This window comes from Aotus nancymaae, unplaced genomic scaffold, assembly GCF_030222135.1.
Source record: "Aotus nancymaae isolate 86718 unplaced genomic scaffold, 86718_ANA_hifiasm-v0.15.2.pri h1tg000007l, whole genome shotgun sequence".
NCBI classification, from domain to species: domain Eukaryota; kingdom Metazoa; phylum Chordata; class Mammalia; order Primates; family Aotidae; genus Aotus; species Aotus nancymaae.
Window position 1 is genome coordinate 6,678,911 of NW_026988418.1, and position 19,549 is coordinate 6,698,459.

The 19,549-nt window shown below is 42.7% G+C and overlaps 1 protein-coding gene across 2 annotated transcripts in view; it reads left to right on the forward strand.

Annotated features, from left to right (window-relative positions):
• Positions 1–21: 21 nt before the first annotated feature.
• The window catches only part of CFAP57 (cilia and flagella associated protein 57), an 81,565-nt gene continuing 62,037 nt past the window's right edge, over positions 22–19,549 (forward strand). The window contains exons 1-6 of one of the 2 annotated variants that reach the window (XM_064372258.1): positions 22–133; positions 371–547; positions 10,388–10,704; positions 12,735–13,021; positions 14,280–14,487; positions 15,535–15,687. In XM_064372258.1, the coding sequence (XP_064228328.1) occupies positions 391–547; positions 10,388–10,704; positions 12,735–13,021; positions 14,280–14,487; positions 15,535–15,687 (1,122 nt within the window). In that variant the 5' untranslated portion in view covers positions 22–133; positions 371–390. The remainder of the gene's footprint in view (positions 134–370; positions 548–10,387; positions 10,705–12,734; positions 13,022–14,279; positions 14,488–15,534; positions 15,688–19,549) is intronic. The other variant, XM_064372259.1, reaches the window with a different exon arrangement.

Consider the following 19,549-nt stretch of genomic DNA (forward strand, 5'->3'; position numbering starts at 1 on the left):
CCGCTTCCGGCCGCAGACCATACTTCCGGTTTGTCGTTGCTATAGGAACAGGTAAGGCGTGCCCCGGTCACTTAGGATCTGTACAGGTAGCGCCTCTGGTTACCTGGTCTGCTGACCCAGAGAGAAACTAAAGGTAGGAGGGGGTACCTGGGGGTCGCCAGAAGGAGCTGGTAGCAGTGAGCGTACAAGGAAAAGGGAGGAAAAAGAGCCGCGGGGGCAGGGGTGGCTCGGAGGAGGACCCCGGGGGCGGGGAAGGGGAGGGGCAAGGGGCGGGAAGGGGCGTGTCCTGGAGGCCGGGGCGTGTCCCGGCCGGGGGCGGGGCCGAGGCGGGGCGATGCTCTCCACTCTCAAGCGCTACCCCGATCTTCAGCAGAACTCTGGCGCGAAACCATGTCATCCGTGGTAGCTCAGTCGCTGCATGTTTTTGGTCTTCGATCCCGCGTGGCCAACAATATCTTGTACTTCGATGAACAGATCATTATATTTCCTTCAGGAAATTACTGTGTGAAGTACAATGTGGATCAGAAATGGCAAAAATTCATTCCAGGTAAAACCCTTTCCATTCTAACATATACAGGAATGGTGTTTGCCACATATAACCCCATAATCCCAACATGATGACTGGAAAGAAACATTTTGGCCAATTTGAATATATATGCAGTTTTATAAATGTAGAAGAAATAAATGGCAACTTGTCTTATGAAACTAATCAGTCACGTGTGCGTAGTTAAAATCACATATAAAATGTTAATTTAAAAGTACTTTTTTTCACTGTAATTTCATGAAAATATCTTATGATATTTTGATATTTTCATGAAAATATCCCTCTTTTCGTATCTTCAGTATCATTGTCTTTGTGATCACCAGAGCCACTTTTTGAGTTGTCTAACAGTTTTCCTGAGCACACCACCTTCATTACATCACCTTTTGAATCCATGTATGATGAAGACACTGTAAACTTTATCCCAAGTCACAAATAACCATTTGTATAATATTACAGCCCTTATTTTTGTTCATATTGGTCCTGTTGATAATATAAATGATTTCAACAACAGAATCCATTTTCCCATTCTTGATTGCATTGACAACTTCTATTGTAACATATACATACAAAAGAATGTACCTTACATATATGTAATATTTAAAGAATAACAATAGAATGTAGCTCTGTGAACCCAGCCACCCAGCATAGGAAATAGAATATTACCAGTTCTAGTGTTTCTCCCTGTATTCTGTGTCTTGCTGCATCAGTTCAATATCATGCTTTTGAGATTCATGCATCTTGATACATACAACCAAGTTCATTTTATTGCTATGCAGTGTTCCTCATATGAATGTAATGTCTCAAATATATGTATTCATTCTAGTGTTGAGGGACATTTGGGAAATAACAGCCATTTTCTATTACAAACTATACTACTATGAACATTCTTGCAGGCATATATACATTCATCTATTTGTGCAGATTCGCTAGGGCACACAGACAGGACTAAAATTACTAAGCAATATGATAGTACCAATTTACACTCCTACCAGGAGTGCATAAGAGTTCTCATTCCTTGCCAACCATGCCAACCCTTGGTATCGTCCAACTTTCTAATTTTTTGCTAATCTAGTGGTTGAGAAAAGGAATTGTGGTTTTCGTTTGCATTTCTCTATCATTAATGATGATGAGTATCTGTTTACGTGTTTACGGGCTATTCCTATTTGGTCATATGTTAAATGCCTGTTCAAGTCTTCTACTTGTTTTTTATAGTTTTTTGTGCAGGATATTTTTGGGTAATTTTATTGATTTACATGCACAATTTATTCTGTATACCAATAATTTGTCAGATATATGTCTTGCAAATAAGTTTGGGGCATTTTCTCCCTTCTTACAGTATCTTTTGATGGACAAAAATTCTTAGTTTTAATAAAGTCAAATTTATCAACCATATAATATTCTGTTGGAATAAACTGTATTAAATACAGTTGACTTTTATTTATTTATGTTTATTTCCAGCATATTTGGTAAATTATTATTAATTCTAATGATTTATCTATAGATTATGCAGGGATTTCTACATAGACTATCATATTATCTACAAATATCAATGGTTTTCTTTCTTTTTCTTGTGTTACCTGTGCTGGTAACCACTTCCAGTGTTGAATAGGGGCAATAAAAACGGACATCCTGTTGCATGTTTCTGATCTTAAAGAGAATTCTTTTAACATTTCCTTAGAAAGAAGGATGTTTGCAGTAGGCATTTGTTAATGTCTGTTATCAGGTTAAGGAAATTCTTTTCTTTTTCTAATTTGCCGTGCCTCATCTCCTGCCCCCGAATAAATACAAAATTTTATTGCTGCGTATTCTGAGTTTTACATGAGGTTATATGACTGGCCAGCCATGGTGGCTTGTGCCTGTAATCCCAGCACTTTGGGAGGCTAAAGTGGAAGGATTGCTTGAGCCCAGGAGTTCAAGGCCAGCCTCAGCAACATGGAGAGACTCCATCTCTACAAAAAATTTAAAAATTAGCCAGTCGTGGTGGCAGATACCTGTGGTCCAGCTACTTGGGAGGGTAAGGCACTCCAGCCTGGGCAATAGAGCAAGACCCTGTCTCAGAAACAAAAATGAAAACAAAAAAGAACATATGACTTTCCAATATTAATTAAATTATGGTTTTATGCAGGCAACATTAATTTATATTTGCTCTCACGCTTACTAAACTCTGCCCACCATTACTCTTTGCGAATCAGATATTCCCGCTGGGATCATTTTCCTTCTGCATTTACTGATAATACGTTGATAAACTCTCCCAGTTTTTGTCTGAAAATGACTTTATTTTATCCTCACTTCTGAAAGATAGTTACAACAGGTATACAGTTTTTATCAGCATATTATAGATCATAGTCCATTGTGGTTTTTTCTTCTGTTTTGTTGCCGTTGTTAAAAAATTAGCTTATCACCGTCATCTGTCTATAGATGATCTTTTTTTCTGGATGTTTAATATCTTCTCTGTCTATGGTATGTGTGTATATACATACACACATACAGCACATACATATATATGTATAATATACACACCATACATACACATACCATATACGTATATGTATTTGTATATACACCATATATACATGTGTATATACATATGTGTGTATATATATAAATATATATATACACACACACACACACCATACACACACACACACACACACAAAGAGTATAGTGGGGTTTTTTTTTTTTTCATTTTTAATCCTCCTAGGGATTCTTTGAGATTCCTGGATCTAAGGACAGGTATCTTTTTTGTTCTGTTATCTCCTTCTGGAATTCCAAACCATCTTAACTCCATACTCCATGGTTTTTTTCTTTGTTTTTCTTTTCTTTTTCTTTTTCCTTTCTTTTCTTTGAGATGGAGTCTCTCTGTGTTGCCCAGGCTGGAGTGCAGTGGCACAACCTCGGCTCCCTGCAAGCTCCATCTCCCGGATTCAAGAAATTTTCCTGCCTCAGCCTCCCGAGTAGCTAGTATTACAGGCACCTGCCACCATGCCTGGCTGGTTTTTGTATTTTTAGTAGAGACGGGGTTTTACCATGTTGGCCAGGATGGTCTTGAACTCCTGACCTCATGATCTGCCTGCCTCAGCCTCCCAAAGTGCTGGGATTACAGGCATAAGCCACTGTGCCCGGCCTCTTTTTTTTAAGAAACCAGGTCTTGCTCTGTCACCCAGGCTGGAGTGCAGTGGCACAATCATAGCTCACAGCAGTCTCAAACTCCTGGGCTCAAGCCATTCTCCCCACCTTAACCTCCTGAATAGCTAGGAATACAGACATGCACCACCTTGATCAGCTAATTTTTTTAATGGAGATGGGGTCTGGCTGTGTTGCCCAGGCTGGTCTTTAACCCTGGACTCAAGCCTCCCAAGTAACTGGGATTACAGGTGCAAGCTACCACACCTGATGTTCATGTTTTGTTTTGTTTTGAACTCTTACTGGATTTTTTATATCTTAGTCTCTCTGAGTTGCATTCCAGATAATTACTTTAGATTTATCTCTAAATCTAAATTTATTTCAGTGCTTCTCTTTTCTGCTGCATCTAACTTAATGTTTAATGTATCCACTGAGATTTTAATTTCATTTCCTTTGCTCATATTCTCACACCTCTTACCTGTACCACTTCTCTTCTGCTCCTAACTCCATCTTATATCACCAGAGGCCTTGTACACATGTGGGTGGATCCTTGCAGCCCATATTTTCAAATTCTACCCATGTATTCTATAAACAACCACCCCGTGCCCATCCTGTAGGCCCAGGTTGAGAGGAGGCAGCCTGGGAAGAAACCAATGTTGGTCTTGTCAGCAGGCTCAAGACCATCTGGGCATGGAACTCCAGAGTCCTGTGAACTTGGAACATGATCTAGAGGAGGCAGTGCAAACTCCAGGCAGCCCCTGTATCCCACTTAATGGTAAGGGGTATAGCCAGAGAAGGGTGCTCTAAAATTTGAGGCCCAAGGTAGGCTCTCCACTGACCGAGTCTAAGGGTATTACTGGTAAAGGGAAAAATATAAAGTTCATGACATTGGGAGACTGGATTTGATCTGGCTCTCCATTTTATAAGCTCACAGAGCCTCAGTCTCCTCATCTGTAAGAGGGAGATGATGCTCAGCTTGCTCAGCTCAGAGTCATGATGAGGCTTGATGTATTCATTTGTTCATTCAACAAAAATGTATTAAGTACCCCTTGTGTTCCAGGCACAAAATAGGCACACACACTTGCACACAAAACACTGTCCTCACGGTGCATCCATTCTAGGAGGGGAGAGTGACAGACAAAATAAAAAGAAGTACAGTCTACATGTTAGATAGCGATAAGATGCTAATAAGAAAAAAATGAAGCAGGGAAGGTGAAACTGTCGGGAGAGTGTGAAATTGTAGATAGGGAAGCTGGGGAGGGCTCACTGAGCAGTGATTTTTGAGTGAAGACTGAAGGAAGGGAAGGAGCCGGCCATGCTGAAGTGGGAGGGGCAGGGGAAGTAGCAGAGAATAGCAAAGGCTCAGGGTTAGGATGGTGCTTATTATGTTGGAGGAATAGCTGGGAGGCCAGTGTGGCTGGAATGGTAAGAACTAGGGGGTGAGGAGCAAGAGGGGAGGCAGAGAAAGAATGGGGAGCAACACCACAGGGGGCCTTGCAGCTCATGAGCTCTTACTTGGAGTCAAATGAGAAGCCATGCAGGGTGCGGTCTGAGCAGTAACATGATCTGTGTTTCCTCAGGTTCATTCTGGCTCCTGTACAGAGGACAGATTTAAGGACAGGTAAGAAAGGAAGTAGGGAGGCCAGCTGAGGGATGATGGCTGTAATCCAAGTGAGAGAAAATGGCACTTAGAGCAGGTAGAGGCAGGCAACAGAGTGGTGTGAAGAGATCAATCCTGGATCTGCTTTGAAGGTAGAGGTGACAGATTTCTTTATAGACCCCATGTGGGGAGAAAGCAGAAAGGAAGAAGCAAGGTTTTGGGCCTGAGCGTGGAAAGGATGGAGTTGCTGTTGATCATGATGGAAAGGACTAACGAAGGAGCAGGCTGGTTTTGGACCTCTTAAGATTGAGGTGCCTGCTAGATATTTAAATGGAGATGCTCGGTAAGCAGGTTGATTTCAGGTCTGGATTTAAGGGAAGGGAAGTCCAGGCTAGTAATAGGAATTTGAGGGTCATCAGCCTAGAGGTGAAATTTAAAGCCGTTAGAGTGGATGGGACTTCCCTAGGGCAGTGGTCCCCAACCTTTCTGGCACCAGGGGTGGGTTTCATGGAAGACAGTTTTTCCATGGACGGGATGGAGAGGGCATAGGGAATGGTGTCAGGATGAAACTGTTCCACCTCAGATCATCAGGCATTAGATTCTCACAGCATGCAACCTAGATCCCTAATGTGCACAGTTCACATTTGGGTTTGTGCTGCTATGAGAATCTAATGCCACCACTGATCTGAGCTCAGGCAGTAATGCTTGCTCACCTCCTGCTGTGTGGCCAGGTACCATCAGTGGCTCAGGGGTTGGGGACCCCTGCCCTAGGGCATGAATATATTTATAAAAGAGAAGAAGCTGAAAGAGTGAGCTCTGAGCACTCCTGCATTTAGTGCTGGGAAAGTGAGGAAGAACCAGCAAAAGAGGCTTTGGAGGAGTGGCAAAAAAATCACAGGATATCTATGTGAGAAGTGAAAATATTTCAAGGAGGAGAAGAGAGGCATCAACTGGGTCGAAACAGTGCAAAAGCATTTTACAAACTCTAAAATCAGTCAGCATATATCAAGAACATACTATATACCAGACATTGGTGACTGAATGAATGAACAAATGAATGAGCAAGATAGCCATGGCCTCTGCCCTCCAGGAGCTCTTGGTATTGCAGTGGAGGCAGGTGTGTATTCAAATGAGTAGGACTGTGTAAATGAGCAGGACAAATGCTATACCAGGTAGGAGCCTGGCACAAAGCCACAATAGGAGGGAATGAGCAGTGTGCCTTTGCCTCCTCTAGACTTTACACACTCCTGGTTTTAACTTTTCATTATACTTTTTAACCTCAATTCTGTATTTTCAGCTTCAACCCTCCCCTAGCTTTAGAACCATATCCAACTGCTGGACCTCCATACCCAACTGTTCCACAATGTTTACCTCACACACAATATATATGAGATTGATTTATCTTTTCCTTTCTTCTCCCTCTCTTTCCTTAAGACACTACCTTACTAGATATTCAGGCACATGATAAAGATATGATTACAAAAACGATGTGGTCCTGCTGGGCATGGTGGCTTATACCTGTAATCCCAACAATTTGGGAGTCAGAGGCGAGAGGATCACTTGAGCCCAGGAGTTTGAGACAAGCATGGCAACATAGTAAGACCCCATATCTACAAAAGACTTAAAATGTTGGCTGGGTATGGTGGTGTGTGCCTGCAGTCCATAAATATCAAAACCCAGAAACCCAATAATATGTCTATAAATATGTAACTTCAGTATCTTCTTTTTTTTTTTTGAGGTGCAGTCTCACTCTGTTACCCAGGCTGGAGTGCAGTGGTGCAATCTCAGTTCACTGCAGCCTCCACCTCTGGATTTAAATGATTCTTCTGCCTCAGGCTCCCAAGTAGTTGGGATTACAGGCACCTGCCACCACACTTCCTAATTTTTGTATTTTTAGTAGAGAGAGTGTTTCACCATGTTGGCCAGGCTAGTCTTGAACTTCTGACCTCAAGTAATCCACCCACCTCGGCCTCCCAAAGTGCTGGGATTACAGGTGTGAGCCACCATGCCCGGCCTAGTAACTTTGATATCATAAAGATGGCATTACTCGTCAGTCCTGGGACAACCAGTTAGGTATTTGGAAAATGGAAATCAATTTAGATCCTCACTTCATGCTTCATATCTTTTACCATCCTAAACCCTAGATGGACTAAAGATGGAAGTATAAAAATTTCATAAACAAATATCAAATACTTGGATGGGCTATTTTAAACAAAAGATGATGGACATACTTTCCCCCATCACTCCTAACTTCCAAGCCTATATTCCCTCACAGGTGTCCCGGTACCCCCAGTCACCTAAACTAGCATCCTGAATGTCATTCACTCCTCATTTCTCCCCCTCACCCAGGCGGTCACTGAGTCCTACTGATGTTACCTCTTAGCATCTCTCTAATCTCCCCTCCTTCCCATTCCTCCCCATTCCTATTGCCCCTGCTGCCTTCTCATTGCATCTTTCTGCCATCCCCTTTCAGTTTTGAAATAATCTACTGACCAGTTTCCTTCCCTCCAAGATTGTATTCCAGACAGCTGCCAGAGGGATCTACAATACACATGTCACCCTTCCTAAAATTTTTCAGTGACCTCCCAGGTGAAGTCCAATCTCGTGTGCAAGGCTCTCAGTGACCTAAAACCTGGGATCTTCTCTGAGCCACAGCTACTCTCTGCATCCCTTCCAGAGCATTCCCATGGGCTGGGCACATACACCTGCTGAGCAACTTGCTGCATCTCTCCTTGGCATGTTGTGACGCAGCAGCAGGGGGACCCATTACATGGGGACCCATCACAGCACTCTCTAGCTCGTCTTCCCTTGCCTTACTCATGCTCCCTGCCCTGGCCCTGTATCCACCATCCACTTATCCACTAGACACAGTGCCCAGGACCCACAATACTTTTGAGGACCTAAGAAAATGTTTTACTATTTTTTGAAAATCAGAAAAATGTGAATATGTAATAGTGAATCCAGCCTGGATTATATTCCTCTTTATACCAATACAGTTATAAAGTATATTACTATATATATTTTAAAATAATATCTAAATATATTTTTTAACATTTTTTAATGAGGAAGGGGGCCATGAAATCAGAAGTACCTAGAGCCCACAAAAATCATAATGTGTCCCTGACTGCATTTCCCAAATAAAGTATTTGCACTTTAATCTTCACCTGAGGATCACAGCTTTCATTTTCAGTCTTATTCATGGTTGCAAGATGAGTGCTCTATCTCCAGATATCACCTCCAGATTTCAGGGAAAAGGGGATAGAATGTATCTGTCTGGTTTTCAAGGAAGCACCAGCTTTATCATAAAGCCACTCCAGAAGACCTCTGCATCCATCTCATGGCCAGAATGTCACACACGTCACCTAACTGCAAGGGAGGCCGAGGAATCTAGTAGTTGGCATCCTAGCCTCTGGAGTAGAGGAGGAGTGATGAGCTAGCCACTCAGGGAATAAAGGCCTCTATGATCTGACCCTATTCCACCCCTTTAGGCCCATCTTTGGTCACCTCGTCTCAAATGCTCTAGCAACACCCACTGCCTGCCATTCTCTCACCATGCTGTACCCTTCGTCACATCCACCCCTTGGCTCAAGCTCTTCCTGCCACCTTCCACCCAGCCCCCATCTCACCTTGCCCCCTGCCCTCCTTCAGGAATGTTGCCCTGACTTCTCCTCCCACCTCATCCTCAGAGGCACCTGCCGTAGTCATTTTCTTTTTGAGACAGAGTCTCGCTCTGTCTCCCAGGCTGGAGTGCAGTGGCACGATCTCAGCTCACTGCAACCTCCACGCTTCCAGGTTCAAGCGATTCTCCTGCCTCAGCCTCCTGTAGCTGGGATTACAGGCACATGCAACTACACCTAGCTAATTTTTTTATTTTTAGTAGAGACAGGGTTTCACCATGTTGGCCAGGATGGTCTCAAACTCCCCATCTCAAGTGATCCACCCGCCTTGGCCTCCCAAAGTGCTGAGATTACAGGCATGAGCCACTGCACCTGGCCCCTAGTCATTTTCATAATGCCCAAACACAGCTACGCCAAGGTCGCCTTTCTTCTTTGTGTCCACCACTGTCCACTACAGTGCCCACTACTGTAGGGTCCACTGCCACATTGGGCACTAGATATAGAGTCCAGCCCTACAGGGTTCTGTGAGCCGCTCCTGGCTGGTGCAGAGATGAGAAATTGTAGAAATAAAAGACACAAGACATGGAAATCAAGAAAAGAGAGTTTGGGCCCAGGGGTCCACTGCTACCCAAATCGCGGAGACCAGCAGTGACCCCGAATGCTGGGATGCTCTCACTTTTATTGAGTTGCACATCTGGGGGTAAGTAGGGCGTGGTCGTGGTGGTCGGAGACTGGGGGCACATCACGTGTCATTCAGGTAGGGGCTCAGGAATTTCTGGCATCGAAGTGAAGTAAGGAGCATGATGCATCAGCACTTTTTCCATACTTACCAAGAAAGAACAAAAACATTAAAATTTGTATTACTATTACTGATTATCTTTTCTAAGAAAAAAGGAACCAGGTGCAGAAGCAGAACATAAGAGTAGACATGGAACGTGACCACTGAAGCACAGCGTCACATAGAGAGAGTTAAGCCCCCGGATGTCTGCGGGCCCACCTGACAGCCGTCAAGCCTTACCGCAAGAGCTTGGAGAAGCGGCGTTTTCTCCTAACTCCTCCAGGGAAGGAGACGTCTCAGCTCTTTTGGACGTCTTCTTCCCTAGCTGGCTAAACAGCGGGCACTTTCCCAGCGCTGGCACTACCACACAGCCAAGGCACCCTCCAGCAGCCCTTATGCGGGCGTGACAGAGGGCTTAGAGCATCTTGCCTTAGTGTCATTCATTTCACAGTGTCACCCCAGGTTCACACTTCCGACCTGAGAGGCATTGGTAAAAGAATTAAGATCACCTATGAATAACTAAGATCACATATAAATAACTAATAACTACTATGGTTGTATTTCTAGTTAGTTTCTTCTTCATTTTTTATATGGAAATAGGCTGAGGCCTTTTGCTCCTCGGCACTTACGGGATCTCCCCCCTACACACTACTGTGCATTTTTCCTGTTAAATCCTGGTGAAAGTGTGACCTCCCCTCATTATTTCCTTTTTCCTCTGTTTGCAGGCTCAGACAGGAGTCAGGCCATGTTGGCCTTGTCCATCAGCCCCAATCGGCGGTACCTCGCTATCTCTGAGACTGTGCAGGAAAAACCTGTCATTACCATTTATGAACTGTCATCCGTCCCTTGCCGGAAACGCAGAGTTCTTAATAATTTTGATTTCCAAGTTCAGAAATTTATTAGCTTGGCTTTTTCTCCAGACTCCAAATACCTGTTGGCCCAGACATCCCCTCCAGAGTCAAATCTTGTCTACTGGCTGTGGGAAAAACAGAAAGTAATGGCCATTATTAGAACCGACACTCAGAACAACCCTGTCTACCAGGTACCTAGTAGCTCGACAAGTATCGTGAAAATTTTTAAAAAATGGAACTACTTTTTATTGAATGCTTTCTATGCACAGTTCTAATTTCCTCCATGCATTTTAAAATTTAATCTTACAGCAACCATACAAGGTATGCACAATCATTATCCCCATTTTACAGATGAGAGAACTGAGGCTCCAAGAGGTTAAGTAACTCACTCAAGATCACAGAGGTAGTGAGTAGCAGAGCTAGGAGTTCCCCGACTCCAGCTCCTGTTTTCTTTACTCTGGCTCAGAACTGCATTCTGGTCACTGGTTTAGCCCAGAAGTAGATGCTGGCCAGGCAGGGTGGCTCACACCTGTAAACCCAGCACTTTGGGAGGCCGAGGCAGTCGGATCACAAGGTCAGGAGATTGAGACCATCCTGGCTAACACAGTGAAACCCCATCTCTACTAAAAATACAAAAAAAAAAAAATTTAGCCAGGCGTGGTGGTGGGCACCTGTAGTCCCAGCTACTCGGAAGGCTGAGGCAGAAGAATCACTTGAACCCAGAAGGCAGAGGTTGGAGTGAGCCGAGATTGCACCACTGCACTCCAGCCTGCACGACAGAGTGAGATTCTATCTCAAAAAAAAAAAAAAAGCCCTGCTTTCTCTCCCTGGTCCTAGCCTCTTTCCAGCAGCATTGCTGGGCAGTAGGAAGATTTCAGAAACGTGATGTAAAGTGGTAGATCTTTAGGAAGCTGTTGATAAAGTTGCAGTTATGTAAGGAGCAGAACCTTCCATTGTGGCTTGAGGGCAAAAAGAAGATTCCTCAGGAACCTGATTGATGGCTTAGGCAGGGGGTCCCAAGGAGATTTGATCTTGGATCAGTCACCCTAGTCTAGGATCTAGCACTCAATTCCACAAGTTCAACGACTCAGTTCTATTCATGTTTAGAGATTCTAGCTAATCAGTGTCTCCGACATAGACTCAGTTATTCATCTCACAAGACACATGGGAAAGCCAGCATATCACAACCAGAACGCTTACATCATTTATCCAATGTATTCCCTTCCTAGTAATAGAGAAGTTGAGAGGTGGAATTATAATAGTAATCAGAAAGCTGCTAGGTGATTATTCCAGAATCAGACCAAAGGCAGGTAGAACCAGAAGGGTATTTCAACCAGGCCACAGCGAGACCTGATGAAACACCTCCTGCTCTGAATAAGTAGATTCAGCAAGCATTTATTGGGTGCCCATGATGAATCACCACTGGGAAAAAGATGAAAAAGTCACAGCCCCTCAAGTTCCTCACTCTCTAGCCAGGACAGCAGGTTGACTGCCTATTACTAAACAGATAGTCCCCAGCTTACTATGGTTCAACTTAAAATTTTTGTCTTTACAATGGTACAAGAGTGATATGCACTCAGGAGAAAGAGACCAAGAATTACGCTTTCATGGTGCTGGGCAGCAGCCGCAGACACAACTCTCAGTCAGCCACTCAGTCACGAGGATAACAACCAAGATACTGTCCAGTGTGGGGCTGTGTGGCCACATGGCTTTGCCCATTTTCAACTTACATGGTTTCAGCTTATGATGGGTTTATCAGGACACGATCCCATTGTAAGCAGAGGAGCACGTGTACATTGGGATAAGAGCTGTGGTGGAAGGATATTCAGTTGGTAATGGACCACATAGCATCCCCTGACATGTGCTTTCTTTCCTCCTGGACAGGGCTATGTAAACCTGACAGACCCTCATTTTTTCTGTTTCCAGCTGAGCTTTGTTCCATTTTGTTGGCACTGGGTGTGGCTGTTGTCAAAAGCTGCTGCTTCTGCTCTTTGGCCTTTATAGATTTCCTAGTTTGACTCCTAGTTTGACTCATATCCCTACAAATATAATGGATTATAGACGTGTGCCCTTATCAAATGCAGCAAAAAATTACATGATTTTATGATGTTCAAGAAATATTCTGAGCAGCCCGAAATAAATATTAATGTGTAAAATGGAAAATAATTCCATCTGGATTAGTTTCATAAATCTTTTTCTTCAATTCTCTCACACTTTACAGGTGAGCTTCAGTCCCCAGGATAACACTCAGGTGTGTGTGACTGGAAATGGGGTGTTTAAGCTTCTCCGTTTTACGGAGGGAACCCTGAAGCAAGCCAGTTTTCAGCGGGGAGAACTCCAAAACTATCTAGCGCACACCTGGGTGGCCAATGACAGGATTATCGTTGGCACCGACACAGGCAAACTCTTCCTCTTCGAATCTGGAGAGCAGCGTTGGGAGACCAGCATCATGGTCAAGGAACCCACCCTTGGCTCAAAGAGCCTGGATGTCATCCAGGAATCAGAGAGGTAACGGTGCTCCCTGGGCTGGTGCTCCCACATTCGTTCTACTAACAGTGTTATACAGAAGACAGCATTCTCTAGAAACCACTCAGAACCCCTCTACCGTAAAAGTCAACTGTGCCCATTTTCCCTCTTCCTTTCTAGTTTTCATCCGTATTCAAGCATAGAATTTAATAGTTATAACCATAGGCTAGATATAATTCTTTTTATTTTTTTATACCTAACCTCATTATATAAGCATTATAGTATGACTAGTCTTCAAAACCATAGTTTTTAGAAAATATATTTTCCAGTGGCTAATTTAATGAATTGATTCATGTCCACCAAGCCCTTGCAGTGTACAAAAGGCATCTCTTGCTAAATGCTGGGGACACAAGTCCTCGAGGAGCTTAAAGTTCAGCAGGAGGCAACAGACCAACAAGTGCAAGGAAATGTTTTAGGTAAATCTGACAGAGGATACGGGTAAAGTACAGTCTCAGGAAGGAGTGGCTATTGACCACTGTAATAGAGATGCCATGTTACCTCTATGACAACCAGTAAAAATCATATCCCCTGTGTATTGGGATGTACCATTGCATGCACCAGACACTGTTTTATACACTTTATAAATATTTCCTTTCGATTCTTACCTTCTGTCATTCATACTATTACCATGCCCATTTTGTAGACAAGGAAACTGAGGATCAGAGAGGTAAGTGGGCTACCCAAGATCATTGTGCTGTTAAATGGCAGGCTCAGGAGTCAAACCCAGATCTCTCTGATGCCAAAGCCTGAGCCCTCAACCCCAATGACATCCTGTAGATTCTTCTTCCTCAGTAACCTTCAGTCCTCCCATTTTCACCACCATTCCCCCCGCATGCCAATGGCATGTCCTTTTTTTGTTGTTGTAATTATGTAGGAGCCTCCTAAAAAGTCCCCATAACCTTCTCAGGAGCTGTGTTCACAGTCCTTTAACCCTGGGGTTCAGGCCTCCCAGAACAAAGCCCAGACTCCTTGGCTTGGCCCAAGCATACCTGCGGCTCTCTTCCTCTACAGCTCTCACATCCATCTACTCCACACGCCCCAAGCACTCTCTTGCTTCTGGGCTTGGCCATGTGCAGTTTGTGTACAGTTCCCAGGCCAAAGGGTAGCATTTGGCTGTGGAAAAGGGGATCATTGGGTGGTTTCTCGCACATCCAGTGACAGCCTTCTTTCACCTCCCCAGCAGAATTCATCTCCTTGAGATTGTCTCTGTATATTGTGTATGCTGTTTCTTTGTTTCCAGCCTGATTGAATTTCCGCCAGTCAGTTCCCCACTCCCCTCCTATGAACAGATGGTGGCGGCCAGTAGCCACAGCCAGATGTCCATGCCCCAGGTGTTTGCCATTGCAGCCTATTCAAAGGGATTTGCCTGTTCTGCTGGGCCAGGGAGAGTTCTGCTGTTTGAGAAGATGGGGGAAAAGGATGTTTACCGTGAGAGCAGAGAAATCAGGGTAAGGAGGGAAGAAAAATGCAAAACGAGGGTCCTGTTGGCTTTTGTTCCCCAGCAGCAGTCCTCTGAGAAGGCATCTGATGGGGAGGGATGGGATGGGATTGCTGAGCATAAATGGCGAAATGATGACTTGAGATATCTGTTCTGAAAGAGGTTTTGGGTAAGGTGAACAGAATTGGAGTTTAAAATAGGAAAGTTGACCAGTCATGTTGGCTTATGCCTCTAATACCAGCACTTTGGGAGGCGAAGGCAGGTGTATCTCTTGAACCCAGGAGTTTTAGACTAGCCTGGGCAACATGGCGAAACCCCATCTGTACAAAAAAAATAAAATAAAATACAAAAATTATGAGTTCAGGAGTTTGAGACCAACTTGGCCAACATGACAAAACCCCATCTCTACTAAAAATGCAAAAATTAGCCGCGCATGGTGGCACATGCCTGTAGTCCCAGCTCAGGCAGGAGAATAGCTTGAACCCTGGAGGTGGAGGTTGCAGTGAGCCAAGATCATGCCACTGCACTCTAGCCTGGGCAACAGAGTGAGACTCCATCTCAAAATAAACACACACACACACACACACACACACAAACACACACACACACACACGAGTCAGGCATGGTGGCATGAGTCTGTAATCCCAGCTAGAATTGCTTGAACCATGGAGGTGGAGGTTGCAGTGAGCCAAGAGGTTGGTGTACACTGCACTCCAGCCTGGGTGACAAAGCAGGAGTCTGTCTCAAAAAAAAAAAAAAAAATTAGCGGGGCGTGGAGGTGTGCACCTATAGTCCCAGTTACTTGGGAGGCTGAGGTGAGAGGATGGCTTGACCCTGGCAGGTGGAAGTTGAATTGAGCCAAGATCTTGCCACTGTATTCCAGCCTGGGTGACAGAGCCAGCCCCTCTCTCAGAAAACAAACAAACAATATGTGGATCCCAGGAAGCAGCCTGGTCTGAGAGTCTGTATGCTAAAGATATCCGAGAAAACTCTGAAAGCCTGAGGACACACTGACACCATGGGGACATTACTGATAGCTGTTTTGCATCTTGAGCAGCTTCCTGTGGACCCGCAGAGCAGTGACCCAAGTCAGTCTGACAAACAGGACATTCTCTGCCTGTGCTTCAGCCCCTCAGAGGAAACTCTGGTTGTCAGCACCAGTAAGAACCAACTCTACAGCATCACCATGTCCCTGACAGAGATCAGCAAGGTGAGTCTTCCCAGCAGTGGTCCTTCCAGACCAGCTTCCGTGTGCTTGGCTGGGGTTCTGGTCACCATGTGGACAAATTTTAATCCAAATAAGTTAGCATAAACTCATGTACTCTCTTCATACAGAGCAAAACAAAATTCTAATTTTAAGATGTCCACACAGAAGCATGCAGATAGACTCAGTGGGACTGAGATTGCTACCGTAACTTTGGAGGACACAGTGGCATTGTCTTTCAGATTTAAATCCCACATATCCTTTTACCCAGAAATTGAATTTTAAGGCATTTAATCTACTGCTCTCTTTGCTCATGTACACAAATACGTATATATAAAAATCTTTCTTTTTCCTTTTTATTGTTTTAGAATAACAAAGAAACGATATAAATACACTGCAGACATTGCAACAAAAAAGCACTGTTAAAGACAGAGATCATATTGTACTTAAAATGGCTCAGTACCAAGAAGATACTACAATTTTAAGTCTGCATGTACCTAATACCATGGATTCAAAATACGTAAAGCAAAACTGGACAGAACAATAAGGAAAACAGACCATCTACAATCACAGTAGAAGATTTTAATGTATCTGTCTCAGCAATGGTGCTTTTTAAATAACAGCTTAATTGAGCTATAATTCACAGACAAATTGCCTATTCAAAGTATACAATTCGGTGGTATACAATTTGAATTTGCATATTCAAAGTGTTATGCAACCATTATCATAATCAACCTTGGAACATTTTTATCACCTCAAAAAAAAAAAAGCCCAAACCCTTTAGCTATTATTATTCCTCCATCTTCCCAGTTATCACCCCTCTCCATCCCAGCCCTAGGCAACCACTTACCTACTTTATGTCTCTCTATATAGATTTGCCTATTCTGGACATTTTATACAAACAGAATCATAAAATTTGTGGACTTTTATAACTGGCTTCTTTGACTTAGCATAATGGGTTTTGTTGTTCTGAGACAGGACTCTCTCTGTCACCCAGGTGGGAGTACAGTGGTGCAATCATGGCTCACTCCAGCTTTGACCTCCTGGGCTCAAGCAATCTTCCCACCTCAGCCTCCCAAGTAGTTAGGACTACAGGTGCACGCCACCACACCCAGCTAATTTTTGAATTTTTAGTAGAGACAGGGTTTTGCCATGTTGCCCAGGCTGGTCTTGAGCTCCTGAGCTCAAGCAATCCACCTGCCTCGTCCCCGCAAAGTGTGGGGATTACAGATGTGAGCCACCACACCTGGCCAGCATAATGTTTTCAGTGTTCATGTTGTAGCATGTATCAGTACTTCATTCCTTTTTTATGGCCAAGTAATATTTAATTATATGGATATATTATATTTTATTCACCAAATTTGCACATTTGGGTTGTTTCTACCTTTTGGCTTTTATGAATAATGCAACTAGTTTTTATGTGGACGTGTTTTCATTTCTCTTCCTAGAAGTGGAACTGCTGAGTCATATGGTAACTTCACGTTCAACTATTTGAGGAACTGCTATACTGTTTTCCAAAGTGGCTGGACCATTTTATATTTCCATAAGCAGTACATGAGCATTCTGATTTCTCTCTATCCTTGCCAAAACTTGTTATTATCTTTTTTTATTGTAGCCATCTTAGTGGGTAAGAAGTGGTATTCCATTGTGGTTTTGATTTGTATTTACCTGGTGATTCACGATGAACATCTTTTCATGTGGATTTGATCATTCATAATTCTTCTTTGAAGAAATGTCTATTCAGATTTTTTTGCCCATTTTAAAAATTGAGTCATATGTCTTTTTATTGTTGAGTTGTAACAGTTGTTTATATATTCTAGATATAAGTCCTTTATCAGATATGTGATTTGCAAATACTATCTCCCATTCTGTGGGTTGTCTTTTCACTTTCTTGATGTTGTCCTTTGATGAACAGTTTTCAATTTTGATGAAATCTAATTTTTCTATTTTTCTTTTTGTTGGTTATACTTTTGGTGCTATATTTAAGAAGCCAGTGCCCTCGCTGAGGCCATGAAGATTTACCTCTATATTTCTTCTAAGAGTTTCATAGTGCTAGCTCTTACATTTAGGTCTTTAATCCATTTTGAATTCATTTGTGAATATGGCATGGTATAGGGGTCCAACTCTATTCTTTTGCATGTAGATATCCAGTCGTCACAGCATCATTTGTTGAAAAAGCTGGTCTTTCTCCATTGAGTAGTCTTGGCATCTTGTTGGAAATCAGTTGACACATGGGTTTGTTTCAGGACTCCCAATTCTGTTCCATTGATCTATCTGTCTATCTTTATGCCAGTACCACACTGTCTTGATTACTGCTGCTTTGTAGCAAGTTTTAAAATTGGGAATTGTGAATCTTGCAGCTTTATTCTTCTTTTTCAAGATTGTTTTGGATAGTTTGTGTCCCTTGCAATTCCATATGGATTTTACAGTCAGCTTTGCAATTTGTACATGAAGCCATCTGGGATCCTCATAGGGACTGCATCAAATTTATAGATCAGTTTGGGGACTGTTGCCATCTTAACAGTATTAAACCTTCCAATTCTAGAGCATGAGAAATTTTCCATTTATTTAGATAGTCTTTAATTTGTTTCAAGAATGTTTTATAGTTTTCAGAGTAAAACTTTTGCACTTCTTTTGTTAAATATATTATGAAAAATTTTCTTCTCTTTGATGCTATTGTAAAATTGAATTATTTTCTGAATTTCATTTTTTGATTGTCCATTCCAGATGTATAGAAATATAATCAATTTTTGCATACTGATCTTGTCGCCTGCAACCTTGCCAAACTCACTTATTAGTTTCAGTAGTTTTTGTATTAGGTTATTTTGGCATTGCTATAAAGAAATACCTGAGACTGAGTAATTTATAAAGAAAAGAGGTTTAATTGGCTCATGCTTCTGCAGGGTGTACAGGACGTGTGGTGCTGGCATCTGCTTCTGGTAAAGGTTCAGGAAGCTTACAGTCATGGTGGAAGATGAAGGGGGAGTAGGCGCATCACATGGCAAGAGCAGGAGCAAGAGAGGGAGGTGAGAGGTTCCACACACTGTTAAACCACCAGATCTCTCATGAACTCACTCATCACCCAGGGGATGTCACTAAGCCATTCATGAAAGATATGCCCCAATGATCCATGCACCTCCCACCAGGTCCCACCTTCAACACTGGGGATTACATTTCAACATGAGATTTGGAGGAGAGAAATATCCAAATTTTATTAGTTTTTTAGTGAATTCCTTAGGATTTTCTATATTAAGATCCATTATGAATTAGTTGGTGTGCTTAATGGTGTCTCACATTTTTCTGAGGCTCTGTACATTTTTAATTATTTTTCTTCTCTGTTCTTCAAATTGCTTAATCTTTATTGATCTATAAAGTTCACTAATTCTTCTGCCAGTTCAGATCTACTCTTGAGCACCTCTAGTGGATTTTTCATTTCAGTTGTACTTTTTAACTCCAGAATTTCTATTCTCTTATAGTTCTGTCCCTATATTGATGAGATCCTTTTCTTCTTCTCTATTTGATGCACATCATTTCTATCTTTACTGCTTTATATATGGTTTCCTTTAGTGTTTTTAAACACACTTGGAATGGCTAATTTCAAGCTTTTGGGTACTGTCAGGGAATTTTGTTGCCTATGAACAGAAAAATGCAAATTAAAACAACTCTGAGATGCTTCTTTACAAGAAATTTCATGATTATATTGTCAAAAATTAAAAATCCAGTTATCACCAGAGACATCTGAGGATGGGGAGAATGATAATCCTAGCATGGTGATAATGGGAGTGTAAACTGATACAGCCATTCTAGCAAGGAATCTGATAGTTCTTGGTCAAACAGAGAATGCATGTACCTTGTCATCCAGTACTCT